This window comes from Cinclus cinclus, chromosome 2 (genome assembly GCF_963662255.1).
Source record: "Cinclus cinclus chromosome 2, bCinCin1.1, whole genome shotgun sequence".
NCBI classification, from domain to species: Eukaryota; Metazoa; Chordata; class Aves; order Passeriformes; family Cinclidae; genus Cinclus; species Cinclus cinclus.
The window spans coordinates 10,699,398-10,722,982 of record NC_085047.1 but is presented as its reverse complement, the minus strand read 5'-3'; the positions used below and the strand labels follow the sequence as shown (position 1 = coordinate 10,722,982).

The 23,585-nt window shown below is 39.4% G+C and overlaps 1 protein-coding gene across 1 annotated transcript in view; it reads left to right on the top strand.

Moving 5' to 3' along the window:
- Positions 1-5,397: 5,397 nt before the first annotated feature.
- Positions 5,398-23,585, top strand: part of SAMSN1 (SAM domain, SH3 domain and nuclear localization signals 1) — a 34,374-nt gene continuing 16,186 nt past the window's right edge. Inside the window, exons 1-3 of the mRNA XM_062511571.1 lie at positions 5,398-5,500; positions 21,635-21,706; positions 22,272-22,427. Of these exons, the coding sequence (XP_062367555.1) occupies positions 5,444-5,500; positions 21,635-21,706; positions 22,272-22,427 (285 nt within the window). The 5' untranslated portion in view covers positions 5,398-5,443. The remainder of the gene's footprint in view (positions 5,501-21,634; positions 21,707-22,271; positions 22,428-23,585) is intronic.

Sequence of the window (23,585 nt, the reverse complement as noted above, 5' to 3'; positions counted from 1 at the left end):
GAAATCCAAGCCCTGTAAGTGAATGGATGTGCAGGGTGCTGTGTTATTCCTTTTCCTGTTAGCCTTTGCATAGCTGTGATGGCTCAGCAGTGTGACACTCTCTACACCAGTGAAGAAATTCAGCAGGAGATGTTTATTGGGAAAAGATGGTCCCAATGCAGAGTGTTCTGACAGCAGGCTGGCATTACAGTTAATCAGAATTTACTTCTGTTCATCTTGATTCTAATCAGAGATAGGCTGGCAGACATGATGTACATACCTTGAAAAAATCCCCTGCTGTACTGTCAGTGCTCCTGTGTTAAGCTGGTCTTCTAAATAAATGAAGCATGTCATGTTTTGTGTATAAGATTAAAACAGAGAGCCTACATTTATTTTTATATCAGTTTCCTTTATTGAAAATCTCATATCTGAGCTTTTAAAATAGACGTACAAGGCAACCATCACTATTTATCTGTAAATGCATTTCTGGGAGGCTGAGCTTCAGCTGAATGACTATACAACAAGTCATACAAGCCTGCAAATTCTGTGGGATAAAATGCCCTTGTAGCCAATTAGTAAACACAGTGTTCAGTAGTGGAATCCACTGAGGTGTTCTAGGTATGAGCACTGCAGTGTAGCCTTGATTTTAACATTCGCTCTGAGAAACAGCATGGCTGCTCCCCTGCACATCGGAACTCACAGCAGCAGCATCCTGCCAGTGGCTTTCTGCTGTTCATCTCAGACTGTAAAGTGTACTCTGCTTGCAGAGTACAGGAATTGTACAGGAAAACCACCAGTGACGCACATTTCTGTAGCACATTATTACACGGATGCTGGATAAGACTGTGGCTTCTGCTTTACAAGATACCAACCTTGCTGACTTTGAGTTTTCTCAACAGGAACACCTGGAGGATACTGACACAACTTTGGCTCTTACTCTTCAAGCTAATAAGAAAGGGATTTGTTCAATAGGTGAAAGCCAATCTCCTTGAGAATCCTTATGTCACAGCAGTATAGATTTTTATTAGTGTTAGGGCTAACCTGACATAGTGTAGGTATGACTGATCTGTTCATCTACTGCTAATGCAAGAGAATGTGTTGGGATAAAAGCTTGAGATAAGTTCCTGGTACTTCAATTTCCCTTCAGGCCAGGTGGTGTTGGGAACATGCCAAGGACACAGTCTGAGGGCCTGGCAATGAGACACTTTTTCTTACTCACAGAGCATCAACCACTCTTTTGGACCAGACACTTCTTTAAACTCTGGTAGTGGTGTTCTATAGCCTGTCCCTGCCATAATTCTTCATGACTCCATTGACCTTAAAGGCAAAGGATTAGCATAAAAGAAGGAAGAATCACAGTAACATTTTAATCACATTTCCTGGGACCTGGCATAATGAGGGTATTTCTGCTGCTCTGCATCCTGATGGTTGCTTAAACAAGCTTAGACTCTTGACTCTTTGTGTGTCTTCTGCCTTTTCATTTTATGCATGTCATTAAAAATCCACCCAATGTAAATGATTTAACAAAAGCTAACTTTTTGAGGCACAATTTAGGTGTTATTCATTTTGCTGCATAGCCAGATTTCGTAAATATTATATTTTGTATGGTATAGGAGTCTTCTTGATATAGAGCCCACACAGCCACAAAATAAAACTGTATGCTTAAAATATTCTTTAATCATGTTCTCCAAGACTCTGAGGTTCTGTAGCTTCTCCATTTTCTATTCCTGATGAGAAAAGAACATGGGAGCCTGTTCAATAGGAAATCATACACCTTGTTGGGTGAAGTCCCTAAGTATTTTGGACCAGTTTTCAATACTAAGTCCTGGATAAGGAGTTTGCAGAGAGTGTGAGGGTCTTAAAGATGGACCTTTAAGCAACCAGTTCCATACCCCAACATCCCAGTGGAAAATCACAGCCTTTATTTTTGGCATTAAAATTGAGTGTGTTGTTTAACTAGTCACTAGCCCAGCCTTCAACCTCTGTCCTCTTTCATGGGTTGTTGTCAGTGGAGGGAGGGCTTGATTTCACTTTTCCACACTTGCTCCTTTTAGTTTCAGATGAGTCTTTGCTGTGGTAGTTTATGGAGAGGGCTCTGCCAAGGATTAGCAGTGACTGTAACTGTGGCTGGCTCAAATCAGACCAGGAGAGGGAAGTATCTAGCTAAATTCTGGTCCATAATTAATACATTTGAGGAAATTGTGTTCTGCTCACGAACATTCCTTGAGGAAATAAAGATTAAATTTGTTGCGTAAATTATTCACTGCAAATTATTCACTCAGCTTCACTTGCTATTCTGAGATTTCTGCAATATCTAAGTGAGTTAGATGGCACAGGGAGACTTATGGCCATAAAATCACAGGCTGAAGGCAGGATTCCTTTCTTGTTCAAAATATGTCTTCTTTTAATCAAAATAAATAGACTAAGACACTCTTGGCTTGTTTAGTATTAGGGAAAGCAAGTATCTTTGAGTCTCCAGTTAAACTTGGACCAGAAAACTCTCATTTCATTTGCTTTTTGACAGGTAGCCAGTGTGCTAAACCCTTCAATCTACTTCATGCCCTACTTTCTAGTTTTATCAGAATATAAAAATAAGTATTGAAAGGATAAGTTTACTCTTGCAGTTTAGTCTGGAAGTGATCTCTCCTCTCAGGGAAGATAACTGGATGGAGCCCCTGAGGGAATATGATACCATGTGGGAGGGAGGCACATAAAGCACTTGAACATCCAGGACCATTCATCACGGTTCATTCATTAAAAGTGAGTAATGATAATAATAAGCTATAAGGGATGTTGCCTTTTATAAATATAATGACAGTGGGAATCATTCTCATGGGGTCATCTTAATTATTTTTAAGTGGATAGCCTTTTTGCCCATAAGACTTTCCAGATAAAAATGTGACATTGCCTGGTTGTTTCAGGATAGAGGAGTCAGTCCAAGCCCCATAAAAATTACCTGAAAAACTTCTATTGATTTCACTGGGATTTGGATCAGATTCAAAGTCCAGCAAGGAAATGGAATAAGTTACATGCAGCCATATCCAACAGAAAATGAAGTGTAAGAATTTTTCTCTTAATTTTAAACTTTGAAAAATTAGCTTCAAATAGAGGATATAAGCACCAAGCTTATTATTAATTTTTAATTCAAAAGAGCTCCTTTTGAAACTTAATGGTTAACTAAATTTACTTAATATTATATATGTTTGATTTTCTTCACTTTGTTACTTTTTAAAACTGGTGGGTTAACCTTCCAAGGGCAAGAACATAATCAGGTCAGACTTCAGGCAGCTATAATTTTTCTGATATGTGGATGAGGAAAGGAAATAGATATGGGTGGGTACTATATCTCTTGAAATAGCCTCTTTCTTCCTGTTTAACAATAAATATTCTACAGAAAGGAAGCTCATATATTACTCTTCAGCTGAGTTCCCATTTTATTAATCATGAAGATTTTAACAGTGGCCTGAGACAGGAAATCGCAGTCTAATGATCAGCAGAGTCTGGTTTAATCCTTACGTTTGGATCAGATTAAAATAAAACCAATATACTGCAGTGTATATCTATAGAGATAATAATCAAGTTTAATTACTATTAAACATACATACAGCTTTTATAACAACTTATGCCCCTACTGGATTACCCAGGCTGATTAAATATCCAAGGTAAAACCTCCTTCTGCATAGAAACTTAAACTGTTATTTCAGGTGGTGTTTTCAAATATAGGGAAAATAGATCTCTGAGTTAATCAGTATTATAAATTAATTATTAGTACTAATCTCAATTATTAGGAACTCTGATGGATATGTTATTTTCAATAATAAAATCCTCACATTCAGCTTTGGTTTAAATTAGTGTTTTTCTGATTAAAATGTGAAGTGAAACATCATGGGATGAGGTTCAAAACATGGTCCACTGCAACCCACTAACCTAGAGAGTTTTGGGCTATATTTGACAGAATTTCGGTACCTTAACTGCAGTTCCTCCTCCCTTTCTTACCAACCTCCATCTCAGAAGGCCTGGAAAGGAAAACCTCATAATACCATTAGTGTGTAACAATTATTCCTTCATCAGTCAATCTCTGTCCATCCAGCTGCCCATGCATCAGAACCCAAACAACCCTCCAAAACTTCTCTTAAACATTTAAAGAGAAATCCAAATAGCAAACCAAAAATGGGAATTCATCTGATGAGCATGTCTTATCCCTCCTTGAAATACTCATATGGAAGAAGAGAAAGAAGACTATTTTTTAAAGAGCTTTTATTTATTCCAATTTATGAGTTAAGGATGCTCAGAATACATTTGCTTGGAAAAAGATAATTGTGAAAAATAACAAAATTTTGAAAAAAAAAAATTACCAAAGTTTTTTTTGGCAGTTACTCCTGAAGCTTCTTCTTGCAACTTGCAAAGATATTTCTTTTACATTTGTAGTAATCTTAAATTAAGATTTAATTGAAGCTCTGTGGGGAGCCTGAAAATTTGGGGTTTGAAACTGAGAATTTGCCTCCATTGCTCAGCAAAAAGTTGGGAATGTTTCATAATTTCAAGGTTTGTGGCCTATGATTCACAACAAATAAGTTTCACTTAGGATGCTCAAGACTTTTGTTTGTTTCTCTAAGATAAAAAAATTCAAGCAAAATTATGCAGGAATTTAAGCTATTTTAATAGCTCCACTTACTTTCAGCTTTTGGGCTGGTTTTCAAGAGGTTGTACAGGGCCTCTGAGATTTCCCTCTTCCTCTTTGTTTAAAGCCTTCTGTAAAACTTGCCTTTTCTCCCATGACTTTTTCAGCAAATCAAGGAAAATTCTGTGATGAATGGCAAGAAATTATTTAACCATGCAAGAGAAAAGATGGCTTTAGGTAATTCCCTTCTCTACCAAACAGCAACCTTTAACCTCATTGTTTTTATTGCACTGCTGGAGAGCCAAGAGAGGAATGGAGGAGTTATGGGCTAGTTACACCCACAGTGTAGCTCACATCTGATATTAATAATATCTCTGAATATCCTCTGAATATCAGCAAACCTTCTTCACACGCAAGTCCCAGCACAGGTGGAAGTAAAGGTGCACTTAGTGCCATAAGGCTGAGAGGGAACAACTGAGAGAGGAAGAGAGAAATATTTCCTTGAGGTTGTCCAAAGTCTTACCGAGGCCTGATCGTGACACAGCAGCAGATAAGTTTTAAAGCATCCCTCACTTTGACCCCTGCCCTAATTTTCAGCTCATCTCCTTGGTGTACCTCTCTCCTTCTTATCCCCGTCACTTCCTCCCTTCCTTCCTCACCCCCTCCCCAAAGGAAGAATTCAGTTTACTCCCCCATGCAACAAGGCAGCTGTGTGAAGTCACATCCTGATAGAAAACAAGGAACTGCATAACCCATGTGCATGTCCCAAGTGCCCTCCCTTGCTCTTAGTTTGGTTACAAACTCAGAGTGGTTGCACATCCAGTGGATTAACGTGAGACAAATATGCTGAAGAGAAAACCATCTAATGTGTCTGATAAGGAGAAAAGTCAAAAGCCAAAGGTAAGAATGTCTCATTCTTGTCATCAATTAATAATAGTAACAACAGGAATTCTCAACAATTTTTAGTAGGAGGGTTTCCTCTTAAATCCTAGCTTCGGGATATTCTTATGTGCTTGCAAGTACCTCAGTGCTATAATCTCTGGAATCTGTTTGCATATACTCACTTTATAATAGTAAATATCCAATTCAAAGAGTCATCATTATGAAGGTGCTAGTGCTGTGCTAAAGAATTCTGCTGGTGGACTTTGTCTGTTGTTTTATGCTCTGCACCAGTCTTTTAGCAGGTGGGCACACAAAATCCCCTTTCTCTGTTTCATCTATGATAAACCAATGATGTCCCAGAAAGGAGTATGAGAATCAGTGAAGAATTAGAAAGGCTATTAAATTTGTTCCTCATTTTAATAAATTCGCTTTTGCATCACCATACCACAGGAGAAGAGGGTACTTGGCAATCAGTGTTTGTCAACTTATTTCTCTGGGAATCATTAAAATATCAGCCTGAAAGAAATACTCTAAAAAATTTGACAATGTGCTACACTGGACACTTTCCACAACCTGGAAATGTAAGAAATGAAGCGAGAGTTTTGCAAGATGCATAAGGATTTGTCCCACGCTCAAAATTTATTTTCAGTCCCTGGACTGAGTACAAAATGACCTCTGTGCACTGTATTGTACAAGTATTGTAGATATTGTAAGGCTGCAGTGCGGCAGCTGCTGCTCGACCTGAGTACTTCAGTCTCCATTCCTGCCTCAGTTTATCGGTGCTGAAAATTCAACAAGGAGATTAGAAAAGCCTTTTAGTATTTCTCTGCTCTCAAGGACGGATGTCTCCCAGTTTATGCATCCACCTTCTCATTGTTTGGGAATAGACCTCCCTTAGTGACTTCTCTGTCCTAAGAGATTTCTGCAGACACTGTTTCTGCAAGGATGCCTTCTGGTTTTACACAGCATTGGGATTTGTGGATTGTGCTTGCAATTTTAGACTGTGACTCACTAACAATTAAAATTAATGGCTTTTTCCATGGATTTGAAGTGATTTTGATAAGATTTACCCGACATTTTAATATATATATTTTTAAGCACTGCACTGCTTGGTTTGATATGCATTTTTTCTGCTCATACTTTTTAATGGAAGGGAAGAATTATAATTGATATCTAATTATATTATCAGTTAAACGAGAAATTACCATGAAAGCCTCTGGGGATGGGCTTTGTTTCCCTGTCTGTAAAATATTTCCAAAAGCCAGTTTTGTCCACTCTCTTCTTCCAGGATAAGCCATTCTTTAACAGTAGTGTGATTTTTAAAGGCCCACTTTTGCACAGAACTGTGTAAACTTTCCACAAGGAGAACACCTTTGCTGAATGTGCTGCTCACAATCAGGGCAGGGGAGCAGGGGAGCAGACAGCCCCATGCTGCACAGAAAGGGAATCTTGGTTTGTTGTAGCACGTTTCGAAATTTGTCCCAGGGAAGCAACGTAAATACTCAAGTTGCTCAATGCTGAGTTGGGTAAGATTAGGTCCTCACCCCTTGGAGAAGTTACAGAATTTCCCAAGTGACCTTTGTAGGTCATGTCCTGGCTGGCCCTGCTCTGAGTCAGAAACATTTCGTACCTCCTCATGCTCACAGGGCACCACACCATTGCCACTGGGCAGGTCTTGGGATACCTCATCTTGCCTTTAGGCCACTTAGACATCCCAGTGTCTCCAACACATCCACACAGATTTATGGGAGAGCCATAAGATCTGTTTTTCATTTTAAATGAAAATCAGGTTTGCAGACTTAGACTCTCAAAGGGGACAGCAAAAATATATTTTAGGCAATTAAATCTTAACCATGGTGACTATTTTCCTATCACTATAGGAATTTCTGTGTGTTATGTTAATTAGTGTTTCACCAACATTTTAACCCTTTTGATTTTATTACTTTTTAATGTGAATAATGGCATGAATGCCTTTTGATAAAGATGAATGAATATCACAGAAGGCTGGTGTTAAAGCCTTTCTCAAGGCAATTTGCTGTCCCTGTATAAAACCCCTCATGATGGTGGGCAATTCTATGACCAATGCAAGAGTAATACAGGTTCAGTATTTCACTGTTCACTATGTGCAATGCGTTTACCTTATTTATTATTGTGGTGCTTAAGGGTCTTCTGCATGTGTGTTAGATGCTGCATAGACAAAAATCTCTTTTAACACTCCCAGTGTACACTATGAAAAAGTTGATCTTTGCCAAAAAATAGTTTTGCGGGGTTTTTTTTTTTTCATACAGCAAGACTTTAGTAGTGCTGCAGCCATGCTAATAACTTCTTTGAATGTCTGGCAGCTTTTGTGTATCCATGGGTATGCATATAACTACTGAATGCATTTATATAAATAAACATTCATTGTTAGGCAAAAAGACATCTAAACCAGGTGTCATTCCAGAGAAAACCGGGAGAGAAATGAGAGAGAAATACATTCCAAGGAGATACTGGAAGGATTCTGATCCTGTGCAAATGTTTATCATTATAGCTGCACATACTAGTGTACATTTATACCTTGTATAACAGCTGAGGAAGCTGAATTATAAAGGAAAAGTCCTAAGGGTTAAAAATATGCTGCTTAATGTTGAAGAAATTCAACCATTTGTAGGGCTAAACTCTCTATTCCAAACGTACCTAATCTAACCTATGTGTCTATCCAGGACCTTAAATGACTTTGTATCACAACAGAACCTTTGCATCTCCCATCCCTCCCTTTAGGGAGTCCTTAAGTGCCCCCTTTTCATTTCTGCCAGATGAGACATGGCTTGGTTTACATGTGTAGCTGCTCAGAGCTGTGGAATTATCTGTGGGCAGGTGAGGTCACACAAAGTAGGTCTTGCACAAAGCCCTGAGGTCTATGCTCACGCTGGTGGCTGGAGAGGCTTGCTGCAGGGACAGCGTGTGGCTTCTGCATTCCTGGAACACTGCAGAGAGGGAACACAAGCGGGGAAAAGTGTCCTAGATGTGTTTCAGCTATGGGTCTGTGCAGTCTGTCCCACCATCCCTCAGACAGCTGGGAAGGAGGAGAGCAGTTAACCTGGACGATGAAGGAAGGAGTCCTGAAATCACCTGGATTTCAGCCTCTTTGAGCCTTATGATGTTACAGATGTCAGTGCATCTGGGGAGTGGAATGAAGCAGATTTAGAATGATGGTAAGAAAAAAACACTCTTAACAAATTGTGTAAGTTCTAGTCTTCTCTTTTGTACACCCTTCAGGCAGCACCGCACACATAAAACCCAATGAAAGCACTTCACAGATATTCTGCATTCCACTTTGCACTGTTTTACACATTTGTCCAGGTGCAAATAATCTGTAAAACAACCCTGCATTGTCTTGCCCACTTGCCAGCTGCACATAATGAGCTGGGCAGAGCCTACTCCTTTCTCTCTCTCTCTCTCTTCCCCTTTCCTCCGGACACAGCAAACTTGAGAACTGCCTGATGATTCTTGGCTTTACTTCAACGTGAAGCAAAGATGACTCTGTGCCATTTTTTCTGGCTTGACTGAAGAAAGTCTTGTGCCATTATTCTACATGACAGTTGATCTATGTTTATGCTAAAGGTTTGAGACGTTTTTGTTTCCTTATTCTGCTTCCAAATGCACTTGGTGCTTTAAACTCAGTTCACTTCTGGTGTGTAAGACAATTCAGGGTCAATGCCTCTACGTTTTATTTAGGCAAAAAGACGTCTAAGCTTCTAATTAAATTAATAATTGCTTACTTAGGTGATAAACCATTATTTGTTTTCAGGATTATGAGAAAAGAGTGGCAAATCCAACAGGAGGAGACATTTTAATATGCAAATTTATTCCCTAGTACAATTTCATACCAGTAATTTTACTTTTCAGAATCTTAAAAATGAAACCCTGACGTTGCTGAAATCAATGCACATTTTTGCCATAGACTTGAGGCTGGAATTTCACCTTTTTATATATTCTTCACAGAAGGCCTAATCCTGATTCTGATTTAAATTAATAAATTAGCAGTGATCCCATTGATTTCAGCGGGATTATCTGAGTAAAGTTTATTGCTTGCCTAAGTGTTTGGAGCTTGTAATGCAGCCAGTTGCTATAAGCAAGTGTTTTGGTGCCACATTTTTCTCAGACGGTGGCTCATACCTCTCCAATGGGGAGTACTTACTAAAAGAAAAAAATAAAATTGAAAATAAATACTGCAAACCTAAACACAGAAAATAATTTGAGACATAATTAGATCTTCTGTTGGACAAGATCTGCAGTGAAGAGATTGCTTAGTGTTAATGAATATTAACTAGGATTTATCCTTGAGTGGGGAAAGCTGAAGGTTTTAATTTTTTTTCAAAGGTAAAGACTGGTAGAGTTATGAAGTTTTATATTCTTTTCTTTCCCCCTGAAATTTCGAGTGCATAATAAATGAGCCACTGCTAATGTCACAGATGCTAATTTTCGCAACCATGACTGAAGTGATGTTAGTTTCCATTTGCATTTCATTCTAACAATGATGAGAGGTGATGAGTTGGTGATAAGCTGTTTTCACCCTACTGCCCGCTGTGCAAATTTATGCTTATAGGCAAAGATGACACATAGTTCTGTCATTAAAGGGCTTTACTGCATTGCCTCTTGAAGAAAGACTGTTTGTCAAAATCCATTTGAACTCTGGTAAATAAGCAGGAACAGATGACAACATCTGGGAAGTATTTTTAAGAACCTGTTTTATGGTGTAAATACCTGTGGGCCTTTAGTGGGGAGGGGGGGTTCTGAGATAGAATAATGATACTTGTAAAAACCATGTGCATATGTGTGTAAATGGGGAAAGGAGGGATTGCAGGTGACACTTCAAAAGGTGTTTTCTGTCTCCCCTAGGCTTCATAAAATACTGGAACAAGGTTAGAATGAACCTTGGGTTATTTTGCCTGTGTGAGGAGGTGGTTCGACAATCATATTACTGCTCCTCTTACTTCTGCTGTTCTTTTTCTCTGTTTATATTATCAGCTTGCTTCTCAGTCATCAGCTAAGTATTCTTTATTTTCAAGACCAGCTTCAGAAACTTGTGTCTTAACATGTATGCTAACATATCTCTTCTATAAAGCTATTGAAATTCGAGGAATTTTGTTTTCTCAGCAGCAAGTAAAGGTCCAGAGTGTCTGTGGGCAAAGAGCAGCCATGTCTCACCTGGCCCTTGGCAGGAGGCTGATTAGGATGACCAGACTTCACGATTTGATGCTCACATCAAGACACAGTCTCATTGAGGACTCTCACAACTATTGGCTAACTTTTGTTACAAAGGAAAAGTTATGTCCGTGGCTTGTTCCAGTACTGATGTATTTTGTGTGTTCCCTTGATTAAAGCATCTTTTACATTTTCAGAAGCATTGCACAATACTCATTTAATTTTCTTGTTTCTTCCCTGTCTTGATTTCCTTCGCTAGTCAGGCTTAAGTCCCTAAGAGAAGAATATTTTAAAACAAGTGAGAGCAATCTTCTGAAGGGAATATTTGCACATTAATATTCATTTTGCTAACAGTAACAAACCCAGGGTTTTGTTTGTTTTATTAAGCAAGTAGGAACATTTCAAGAAGTCTGCCTGAACCACCTTATCCAGGCATTTTTAGAAACCAGACTAACAGCCACAGCATTATAACTGTGCTCTCTGATAAATAGCATAGCACAACCACCAAGGTGACATAAATCAGCATTAGTTGCCTCTTAATTCTTTAAGAGCTGTTTAAGAGCAGTTGACTTACTTACTGTGTTTCTAGGAAAACCAAAATACCCCAAAGTAAACACTGGTCAGGATATCTGTCATTGCTGGGAAAAAAAGCAGTAATGAGGTACGGGCAGGACTGCCAGAGGATGTGGCCTACAGTTTCCTGTACTTCAATATTCATCTAGTTATCTATGTCACGGCATAAATTCAGACAAAAGCTGTTATAAAGCCATCACTTGGCAGCTGTATAAGCACTCTCTAGGTGGCTGCAAACACTTCAGCCAGAAGAATCAGCCCCTTGCTCTGTGGGCAGAACTCACTGTGAATACCCACTCCTGAGAAGGGGGGGAAATACTTCTGAGTCTCTGTAATCACAATATCTCTTCAGCCTTCTCTTCTGAAAGGCTGCAACAAAGACAGTAGAGTTACTCCAGTTGTTAGAAACGGCTGTACTCTGTTCCACAGATTGGCAGTGTCAGTGGCTTTGCTCAACATTTGCAGCTTGGCACCAGGCTACAGATCATATATGCTCTGAATATTTAGAATATCATATGTCCTTTAAACTGTCCTAATGGAAAACTTTGTTTCATGAATCAGATAGAGGTGTGTTGTTGCTCTAAAGAAGATGAACGACCACTTATCCTGTTCCTAAGTGAAATCTCTTCTGTATTCATTCTTCTGCTTACTCTTACCCTTGTAGCTTTTTTGAAAAATTATTCCACTGACAGTGAATCCAAGAGCATGTTATTACTACTTGTCTTCTTAAACTTGAGAGTGAAATTCCAGCCTGGGAAAAAAACTGGAGACTTGTTCAGGGAAGCTGCCTTTTTGACTATGCTCAATATGTACCTTTCTGCTACTTTTTCTCTCCATACTTTCTTTGGTTTATTCCATGGATACGCAGAAATCTGGATAATGACTTCACCTGTACAGAGTCTTCAGGCTGCTTAATTAGCAGTCATAACATCTTCTGGGCCCTTTCTGGAAAGCTGAAGGTCAAGAGCAAAGGGTCTTCTATCTCATCCCCCAGCACTGAAGCTGACAAGTTTTCTCTGGCAAGAAGCTCTAGTGACCTGCTGTTTTGCACCATTATGTCTTCTGGGTGGAGTTTTAGTCTTTTTCCTACTCTTTTATCATCTTCACAAGAGCAACCATTTAACCTAACACTGCTGAACTTGATTTCCATGAGGTGCTGAATGGTCACTTCCTTGAGAACTGTAAGAAGTGAATGTTCCTCTACTTGTCCATGTTGATTTCACCAGAAAGTGTGGCAGGTTTGCTCTTCTTCCAGGCATGTTGAAGGACAAGTGGGACATAAGGCCCTGAATACCTGAGTACTTGGCTTTAGGTTTTTCTGCAGTGTTCCTCATGGCTTCTTCAGGAAGAAGATAAACACTAGAGGAGTTCTGTTCAACCAGAAAACATGGTGCAGTTTCCCTCTACCATTAGGTTCGAGACAGGGATGGAGGAGATGTGTCACTGGCAGGCTGCAACCATGAGATAAAGAAATCAGCTTCACTCAGCAACAGCACAGCCAAAAACAGATGTGTGGAGACTACACAGTGACCAGACATCTGAGTGAGCTCACACAGTTTCTCTGTTGCCTCCACCTGTGCAAAGGGGCTGCTCAGCTCTACCGCTCCTGAACTGTCCCACTTGCCACAACTGTACTCTTTGGCTCTTACACTTCTGTCTCTCTGCCTCCTTCTTTAAGATCAGATGTAAAATTCAAAAACCACTTCAAAAAGCTGGAAAGGGGACGTTGTTCACTGCCAGATAAGCAGCTCAGAACCTGTGGAGAGGATGCATGAAATGACTGATGATGGTTGAGCAGGCATTCTGCTCAAGCACAAGCACGTGGCAGGGCTCTTCTGATGTTGGCTATTGGCACGTTTACATTATTTTCTTCCTGTCTCTATAAAGGAGTTTACGTTTGCTTGACTAATATATCTTGGTAATTGTGGTAAAATGCTTGAAATTGTGTTTGCGATTTTAGCCAGTATCTGAAGGAATGGGAAGAGGCAACATCTTCCTACCCGTTCGTGCCAGCTTAAAATTGTGTAGTTGGCACAGTTCCCTTTGCAGTGGTAGGGCTGATTTCAATAGGATTTGGAGTATTTCCTTAAGTCTGGAGCTCAAAGTACACCTCAAAGTCCTGGCTGCTCTTGCTGCCTCAGTAGCAGCACCTCATTGGTGTCTCTTCACTATGTGTGGTTCTTGTGGAGGCTGTGGGAGCAGGGGTGGGGGGAAATGCTCAGTCTCACTCTTCTCATGTGTCAGGATGAAAACACACTTCAGGCAGCTGCTACCCTTGTTTTTCATGAAATGAAGCTGTAGTTTTCCACTGAGCTGTGATCACAACGATCCACGCCACAGAGGTAATCAAATGGATAGAGGGGAATTGATGTGCCCTTACTGGCACCCCAGTGAGCTGTCAATTGTATTAATTCCTTTCCAGGAGTGACCTGAAAAGAATCAGGATGATATCTTCAGATACCTAGAAATTTTTTTTTCCTAAGATTGCAATTATTGAGTTTACACTACAAAGCAAAGATGGAATTTAATGCATTATGACTTGTGCACTAAGAAGGATTCCTACACATTCCCAGATCATATGGAAACTCTGAGCTGGCAACCTTCTTTCAGGTTCCATACAAAACCAAAAGCTTGCTGAACTCATGAGTTCAAAATTCCATATTTAGGATTCCAAATTTCATCTTTAGGATTCCCAGGCATAAATTGTGTGAGCATGTCCAGTTTTTGAAGCCTGAGAAGCTGCAATGAAATGCCACATGTGCTTTCTTCAGACGGACAATAAGGATGACTTTGGCCTGTGGATGACAGTAAGCCAATGTTGGAACACAGCCATTTGACACAATTGGAGGGCACAAGAAAGAGAAAAAATGGTGACCTTAGTCTACATTTCAAAGGAGTTAAAAGTTAACCCACCCTAATTAGTGTAGTATTTTATTTCTTTGTTGTCTTTTTTTACTTTGCTTTCCAGTATAAAAATAATTTAAATAAATGGACATATAGACCTGATGAAGCACTCAAATTCACAGTGACTGATGATAGATACTGCACTGAATTTTGCTTCTCTACTGTAGTGCATCTCCATTAAGGCAATTTCAGCTAATCTCACTATGGATTCATTAATCAAGTGTAGTCAGGATGTCTGAAGGGAGATAATGAGGGGGAAAATGGCCTACTGTTTGAATCTTATTCTTCAGATAGTTATTTTGTTTATCATGTTCCATAATATTTGTACCCTGATAAATAAGTTCTAGTTGCAATTAGTTATCATAACAGATGACTAGGACATCTTTACTTACAAATTCAAAATCATTCCATAAATAGATCCATTAATTTTGTGTTCTCTTTTCGTCACATACAGTATCAGCAGTGAAATGGAAACAAGGTGGACTGATGCATTTTAAAATTTCCTCCCTTTATCTAAAGATGCAAGCATCCATGGAGATAAAGTCTCTAATCCCATATTTTTTTCTCTAAGCACTAACATCCTGCAGCATCAGCAGTCCTTAGTGTCTTCCAAAATTTCTCCTCTGAAATGCTCAAGAAAAGATTTGCTCATTTTTTACTTACTTTTTACTCATTTAGGATTACATACGGTATATCTGCCCCACATAAAGCTGTCACTATATTACTTTAAAAAAAAAAAAAAATGTTGAGTTTCTAAGAGCCCGGTGGGTTTGGAGACTGCTGAAGATGGGAATGTTTATAAGCTCTGTGATATTAACTGCAGCACTCAACCTCAGGTGACATAAAGCATGCAAAAAAGAACTTTCTGTCAGTTTTATTATTTCTAAAAAGGTTCCCCTTGAAAGAGAAGAGTGACCTTGCTCTGCTGAGCTGACATATGCCACTGAATTAATGGCTGGGCTTTGCTGTAGGGAAGCTTGCAGAAACATTACAACTCCAATGGCTGAGTTTGCTGCGAACATTAATCAGGGGAACCAAGATGATGTATCAAACACTCATTTAAAAGTAATAAAAACTAACTCTCTTTCTGCCCCCCTCCCCCCAGTTTCTTAGAATTAGCTTATTGTTGGTCATTACCTGTTGTCAAGGGTAAGAACGCAGTAGGGCAGTAAAACTCGTGTAAGGGCTTTCTGAAGTTTGCTTACTCTTCAGAAAAAGAACAAACGAGCTTTTGGGATGGTCAGACTTGACCGTGACTTAGAGGTTATTGTTTTAAATCTTGTTTTCATCTGGAAGGTCATTTGAAGGAACACCTTCCACCGAACAGCCACATTCCCACCTCCTCTGCCAGAGCACGTTGGTTGCCCCACTTGTGGATGTGCTGGCCAGGCATGGGGATCCCTGAAAAACCGAACCTTTGGGGCTGGATTGTTCTCAGATTCTCTTTGGGCACGTGTATTTTTGTCTTCACTTAAAGCAAACATGCTTGTGAGTAATTTCTCTCACACAGGAAATCCAGCAAAAGCCTGCAAGGTCAGGACCTAGATAACACACAGCATTATTAAAATCATGCTGTATAAGTGAGCAGGTAAAGGACTTTAATTGGAGCTGCTAGGTGATTTGGTTTTGAAATGTGGGAATTCGTCTGTGAACTCAGCTGGTTTGAAGAGGAGGAAGTTTCAGAAGAGGAAAGATGTTGGTGTTTAAGGGATTAAAGATCAAAGCCTGCAATGCTTACGAAGTGTTTAACCAGCCTTTACTCAGGCAGCGCTCCCCTCTGCTGCTGTGATGGTTTTGTGGAGGGTGGATTTCAAGGCTCATCCCTCGGTGTTTCTGCCCATGTGTAAATGAAGGGTAAAAAAAGGATAGCAGGGAGTGGAAGTGCACATCATGCCAAATCCTTAACTGTCATTTTCACAGCTACTCTGAGTTTGTCACACATCCTTAACCTTCTTCTAAAGTCATTTTCTTTTCATGGTTTTGTGTGCCACTGAAAGTCACTTTTAATTAAATGTCATATAAATAATAAAGTCTTAATTACATAATTATTGCAAATACCTGTGTGCACGCTAGCAGAATTGGACAGACTGCCAGAAGAGCACTTGGAGTGACTTTTCTCACTGGGAACTGAGAGTACTCTGCAGCAACTGGGCAGGAACGACGGTGCTCAAAATTCAGGGTCAATGTGCATTTAAAGAAAGTGTAGTCAGATCCCTTCCCCCTCCTTGCACATTTTGCAATACTCACTTGAAGAAAACTTTCCGAGTGCTAAGACTGGCGTTTCCTAAATTGCTTCCTTATTTAGCCGCTCACAAAGTTGTTTAATCAACGCAGCACATTTTTTTGCCAGACTAAACTGCCTCTATGCTCAGAACGTCCTACGTGGCTGCCTCTTTCCAGGGGAAGACTTACAGACCTTGCAAGCAATCCCACCCTGGTTTAACTTCAGGAACAGCAGCTGTGCCCTTGCCTCAGCTGCCCCAGCTCCTGCCCAGGGCAAGGTGCCCCAGGGAAGGAAGCACTGGAGGCTGGGTTTCTAGTGGAGACTCTGACTGGGTTACTGGGAGTTACGTGCCTGATGTCAGCAGGGATTTAGGCTGGAGAGACCGAGACTGGTACCACTTAGAGGCACTGATAAAACAGCTGCTCAGTGTTTACTGTGGAGAGTGCAGTTTGTTCACCTGGGGGAGTGTTAGGTATGATTATCTCTTTTCTTTTTTTCTTTTTTTTTTTTTTTTTAATTCACCTTTGCTTTTCCCGTCCTTTCCCCACTGTTAAAATTAGGGTGTTTGATCTGAGGCTTCATGGTGGCAGTTCTGTTCAAAGTTCACTTTGCTTCCCTCTCTCCCCCCATCTCCATGCAGCTACTGAACACCAGGCCACGATAACAACCAGTCTTTTATAGAGTCGTTTTTAAGCCAGTTAAAAATGCCATTTCAGTAGATTGCTCTATTTGAGTTAGCAGGAACAAGCTGTATCTTTTTTATTGCTTTTGACTGGTGAAGTGCAAGGTTTAGGCCGTGTTTCATGTGGGCTATAAAGTTATATTAATGTGTTAGTTAGTGGTCAGAAGTTCTGTATGTGTAACTAATGTGTAAATAGGAAAAATTCCATGTGGCAGAAAGGTCATGATGTTTTCTCTTTTGTTGCTTCCCTTATCCTTTGGAGAGTTGCTTAATCTTTTATGCAGATTCTCATTCTTTTACAGAAGTGAGGATTTTTTTGATGGTGTTTAGTTTTTTGGTTTGTTTTTTTGTTGTTGTTTTGTTGTTTTTTTTTTTTTTCCCCACAGAACATCCAAAAAGCTATACATTTCTATCTTGCCATCTGGGAAAGTAGGAGACAATTCTTTTGATTATCTGTGCAAGAAGATAAGCAAGCAGAGTGGAAATATTTATCCCTACTTGGTAACTCTTTCATTCTCAGAGTGGTCTCCTCCTTCTGAGGGGACTAGAACCATCAGAGAATAGAACAAATGAATCAAATCCTGATCTCCCCTTATCTCCATCAATGAGAGCAGCAAGAACAGGCTGTTCTCTTGAGGGCTGATGTGTCTGCTTTCAAAAAAGAGGGAAGACGACAAGTGTCTGTGGCAGGCAAGGAAATTAAACAACATGCTGAGCTCCATTTTTATTACTTCCAGTGTCCACTGGAAAAAAAAAATAAAATGCATGTAGGAATTTTAAGAGATTTACATGTGTGAGAGGGTTAGTACAAAGCCTTTGACACATATGAGACTCAAAAAATATTTTGAATAGGACTTGAAGCAAAATACAATGGGCCAGAATTTCTGGCAGCAGGCAACCAGATTTCTGAGCAGTATGAATTGTCCAAAGAAAAATATGGGATTCATATCTCTCATAATAATTATTTATCAAGATTACTGCTGTCAGTTTTGGCTCAAAGGTTGTTTTTAGACACAGGGAAGCTCTGACTAGTTTGTCACAGACAAGAGCTTACTTCTCCTATGATATGTCCTACAAGGGAAGGATATTTTATAACAGAAAGACATGGATTGCAGAACCTGTTGTTGTCTTACTATTTGCATACCATACCATATTATTTTCTAGGGAAAAAATGATAGGCTATTTACAGACAAACCAGACAATCAACTGCAGACTGTCCAAATTAAAATAAACAACAATTATATAGCACTTATCCCTTTAAAAGGGATTTAAAGTTCCTGGATTTCAGGAAATAAATTATATAGGAGAAGATGGAAGGAGGTTTTCAAATACTTAAAAGTATCTTTGATATTTTCTATTATGTTAGTTTGGAATACTGAACAGGAAGAGATGAAATTTAAGGTGTTGATTTATAGAAATTATTTGATCAGTCCTTGTGCAGGAAAACACAGTTGTTTCTCCCTCTGCCCATGCCTCCATTAGATTTTACTGAGCAAATTCATATTTGCTTAACATATCCCTGGGTAGCTCTTGCATGAATTGAGCCAGAAAAAACACTTAACTTTATAGGATGCTGAATCCTGGTATCAAAAGTCAATAGCGTATTTTCTCTTACTAGCTTTGCATTTACTTTAAAAGCTTCCCTTCACCTGGAAATAAGGCCTGTCCATATCTTCACAAAGTAGGTGTTCCCTGACACTAATGCAGTGACTGACACTCCTGAAAGTAATAGTCCCATTTCCTTTGCAGCCAGGAGCTCCTAAATCTGCTTTTCGTTATCAGTATAATGGGGTTGGATACATTTTTAAAAGGTGGTGCCTATTGATTACTTAATGGAAAAAGTTAGTATAGAGAACTGCTGAAGCAGCCCTATTCAGTGCTCTCCAGTGCAGCAAGACCATTATCTAGAACAGTGGAAATCATCCTCTAACCCTTATTAATATTTAATAAGGATGAAGCAACAGTGAAGTACACTACCAAATAGCCCAAGGCTTCTGCACATGTAGGATATAAGGTTGTTTCGAGGGTCAAAAAAGAATAACTGATTTCCCTGTGCTCAAGCTGTTTAGGTAAGACCAACACTAGACAACGTTTTCCCTCTTGTTCACTTTAATTCAAGCACATCTGCACTTTAATATGCACTTATTCCTGCTAGACATATTGAAGTGTTGGAATGCAACAGAAAGGTCAGTGTATGTTTAAAGATTGCTGAGACAATTTTATAATTTCCCTTCCCGGTATTGCTGTGAATCCCAGGCTTCCTTCTCCCTCTTGCTCTGTGCTGCAGGGTACATTTGGCTGGTTTGACAAGCTAGTGAAAGGTGTTAATCCTGTCTAATAGAACCATAATCCTCAGGGCTGTGTTTTTATATCATACTATTGAGCTAACCCCTTGTCACAGGATGTTCTTTATCTACTTAACACCGAAGCTCTTTATGAGAATTTTAGATAAAAACTAAATGCAGAACTCTAATTGTCATTTTCAATTTCACAATGTAAAAACAAATAAATACACCACAATGTTTAGACAACAGAGATTTTACAATCAATTAAGAAGAGAGCTGTGTGATTTTTGTCTTCTTTTTTTTTCCCCTCAGTGAATAGTAAATGTCATTAAAGTAGTCCAAAAATATTCACAAATCTGGGTCAGTTTCTTCAAATAACCTTTGGCTGGAAGTATTTTTCAGGTTAGATGTGCCCAGAAATATAGCAGGGGGAGGGAAGAGGATGTTACTATTCTTTTAAGCTGCACTGCTTAGAATATGAAGCCAAAGCATGGGCAGACTTTCCTCTTCCATCTGACTCTGCTCTGGCTCCCATTGCTATGTCCACATTCATTCTGTGGGGGAGGTGGCAGAACTGGTTAATAAATAAATCTGGGGAAACAGGGAGATACAACAACGAGAGATTTTTCCTTAACTTCTCTGGAAGCAGGTCCATGCCAGCATGAGGCGTGCCTGCAGTGTGAAGGCAGGCAAAGACATTGACTCCCAAACCATTACCTTCCAAACAATTGCTCCTCCTCTTTTGTTGCCCAAAGGATGTTCCACCTCTGCTGCTTCTGAGGCTGCCTCATGACAATTCTTGCCTGGTGGAGAAGACTGGCACTCTGTAGTAGGAAAGCTGGGAGCTCACAAGCCTTTTGAGGTTTGTGAAGTTCCTGGATTGACAGCAAAAGGAGGGAGCTGCAGGGGCCAGGTGAATGAAGAGTGCACAGCGGGGGCTTTAGAAACCTGGGGGAGATGAAAATATGACTCATGTGGCTGGGGGTGGGAAGGAAAGCAATGGAACAGGGAACAGTTTGGCTGGGATCACATGGGCAAGGCAAAAGGATGAACAAGTACAGGAAAAGCTGAAGCCCAGATAGTCTGAAATCACTTATTAAATCAGACCGAATGTATTTATTTTGTGGCTTGCTACTTTAGCTCAGTGTTTTTTTCCTACAGAGGGGACTTTGAATACTCAAACTGAGATTGTAGTGGCTCGTATATAATAGTGAACCCTGCTCAAGAGCTCTCATACTGCATTAAAAATTTTCATTTAGTATGGAATAGGGAAGTACTTAAAAAAACCCAAGTCATTCTAGATTTAGCTGTGAGTATTGGTGAAGACATAAAAACAAGCTCTTAAAGATACTGTAGAGTGGGTAGATGTCCAAATTCTGGCTGTTTCTGGGGCCAAACTCCTGACTTGCCATCAATGCCAATTTTATGCATTTTGCCGCCATGGGCAGTGCGGTGTCAGGCAGCTCCAGCCTGGTCATGGCTGACAGGTATTTCTGTATGACCCCACTCCTCAAAATGTGCTGTGCCACTTCCCTCCTTTCCATGTCATTTATTCACATGCAGAAAGAGTAAAAACTAGAGGGAAGTCAGAGCAATCCATTCATTGTCTCTTAATGCACAGCTCAGGTGATGCAGCTTTGTTAAGCCAAGTAAAGCTGTGGCATGGCAAAAAATTTTACTCATTTATGTTTAAAAGCCAGAATTTCTAATTGGAAAGTTGGGAAGAAAAATACAAGGCCTGCCTGATTATTCTGCTACTTAGCCCCTCTGCAATGTGTGCATTTTGGATAAGGTGTGTTCATAATCCTCAGCAGTCCTTGCTCATTCCTGATGGTAAAGAGTCATAAATTGTCCCCCCAGCTGCAAAAATACATTGTATAAATTGCCACAATTTACAACAACAAAACCAAGTCTATTGCTTGTATCGTATTTATGAAAACACCTTTTTCTTTTGAAATTCATAAAAAAGTCTTTCTCGCCTGCAAATAATGCATGGTTATCTATATACAGAAGTAATATGAAACAGATGTAGAAGAACTTATAATCATATTTATTACCTAATTTGAAACAGCATTGTTTCTTTTACTTGTATTTTTCTGCCTGTAAAGTCACAATTTTGTTTCCCCCTTCAGTCACCTCGTATTTTGTTTCTAGCTGGATGTAGAAGTTCATGGTCCACTGATTTAGGAGGGATTTTTAACACCAACAGGTGGCTTGACAGTTTTATTTAAGTCTTAATAACAGAACAAAGCAAAACACCAGTAGTGAGTCAAGGTTTGTCTTCTCTTCTTTTGCAGCGCACAAGCAGCTTTGGAAGCTTTGACCGTTTCAGGCATCACTCGATATCAAAGACAGATGATTCAGCTGAGGTCTGTAGAACACAAGGTTTAAATTTCTGCAGTTCCCTTCCCCATGACAGTTATGCAAAAACATTAGAAAGCTATTGTGTAGATTTTACAGTGGTGAGAACTTTGCTTGCATACCTGCATCTGATTGAGGCCTGACAAAACATACAAGAGAATCACACCTAAACTGTGGCACTTTGATGTGAAAATAGAAACATTTTTTTAAAGAAGTGCACTTCACACTGGTGCATGCCCAAAGTAACCAGCACTTTACAAGTAACCCACAGATGTCTCACTTTTGCTTTCAACACCTCTGCAAAATTTCCCTCAATTTGTATTGGTATTAGGGACAATAAATAATGGGAAACAGCATTACCTACCATAAAACATATTTGCTTTCTGTCATTCATAAATAGAGTATTGTGCTGCAAACCTGTTTAGGTACACAGTTTCCAAGGAAAATGGCCATGACTGAATTTTGTCATGCTAACTTTGTTAGTGTCCTTAATATTTCCCAGTAACTCCTGCTTCAGCATGCTGCATTTTATTTTTGTGGTGAGTTATTGCTTGCTTTTTGATTTCAAAACAGATATCTGAGCTGGAGACTATAAGTGACATTGGGGAAGCAGTGCAAATCAAAGCAGCAAATAATGGAGGAAGTCTGAGTAAGAAGATGAGAGCCATTTCACTTACCATGAAGAAAAAGATGGGTAAAAAATACATCAAGGCACTCTCTGAGGAGATGGTAAATACAGACTAAGAGCCTTGTGTTTGTTGGAAACACATGTGAAGTAAAAATATTATGTGCATTTCTTCTGTTCATGTTTCTACCGTCCTCAGCTGTGACAAACCATAAAACCAGGGTAACAACATACTGAATTAAGCAAGCTTTTTTTATGTACCTGTTCTTTCACGTGCATTTTAGTGTACACACAAATCACACAGCAAGGGCCCAAGAGAGTCATAAGAGTTTTGCATCATTTAATTTTGCTTTTTCATCAAGGAACAATTGTATGAGCATGTGTAGTGTATGAGCACAAAAATCCCTCCTCATGTGGACACGAGGGAGTATTGGTTGAACCCCATCATCAGCCTGATGCTCAGTTTGTACAAAGAGCTTCATTAGAAGAATTTATCTCCCTATACAATAATTATTTCTGAAGTCTACTTTGTAAAGGTCAGCCAGCATCCTAGAGAATTCCAACTCATATGCCTTACCTCCTTTTACCTTATCTAATCTCAGTGGAACTATCTTTATTAACATAAAAAACAGAATCTTGCACATACTTCAAACCCTGTTTTTTCAGCACTTTTTATCAGTAAGTTCCAAAATTTAAAAACATAAGGAAAAAAGCTTGTCATACTTAACAATCCTAAAAAATCTAGCTAGTCTGCATTCTATCTCACGTGTCAGTATCAAGTAAGGAAAATAAATGAAGAACCTCACAAGTAGAATATAATTTTTCACAGGACACCTTTAAATACTTTGGAGGACCAAGACTCATTAGTTTAGTTTTATTTTTTTCCTGAAATGCAATTAATGATCTTTATATTATATTTTTATATTTTCTTTCTGCACGTTTAAAGCAACAATTCCCATGACAGAAATTCAATGGATTATCTGGTTGGACACACATGTAGCATGATCTTCATTCCTGCAGGAGATGATGCTAATCAATACCAGCCTCCTGACTAATCTGTTATGCTGCTGGCTGGTGTGACAAGCACTGTTCCTGTTGAAAACCAGTATAGGTCTTCATTTCAGTGCTCTGCCTGATATGAACCTGTATGGGTCTCTGCTTCACACATACATTGTCATCTTTGCTTCATCATCTAACTGGTGAATAACTAACTTTTCCCCCCATACAATCTGCTGAAGGAAGCTTCAGATCCATAAGGATAT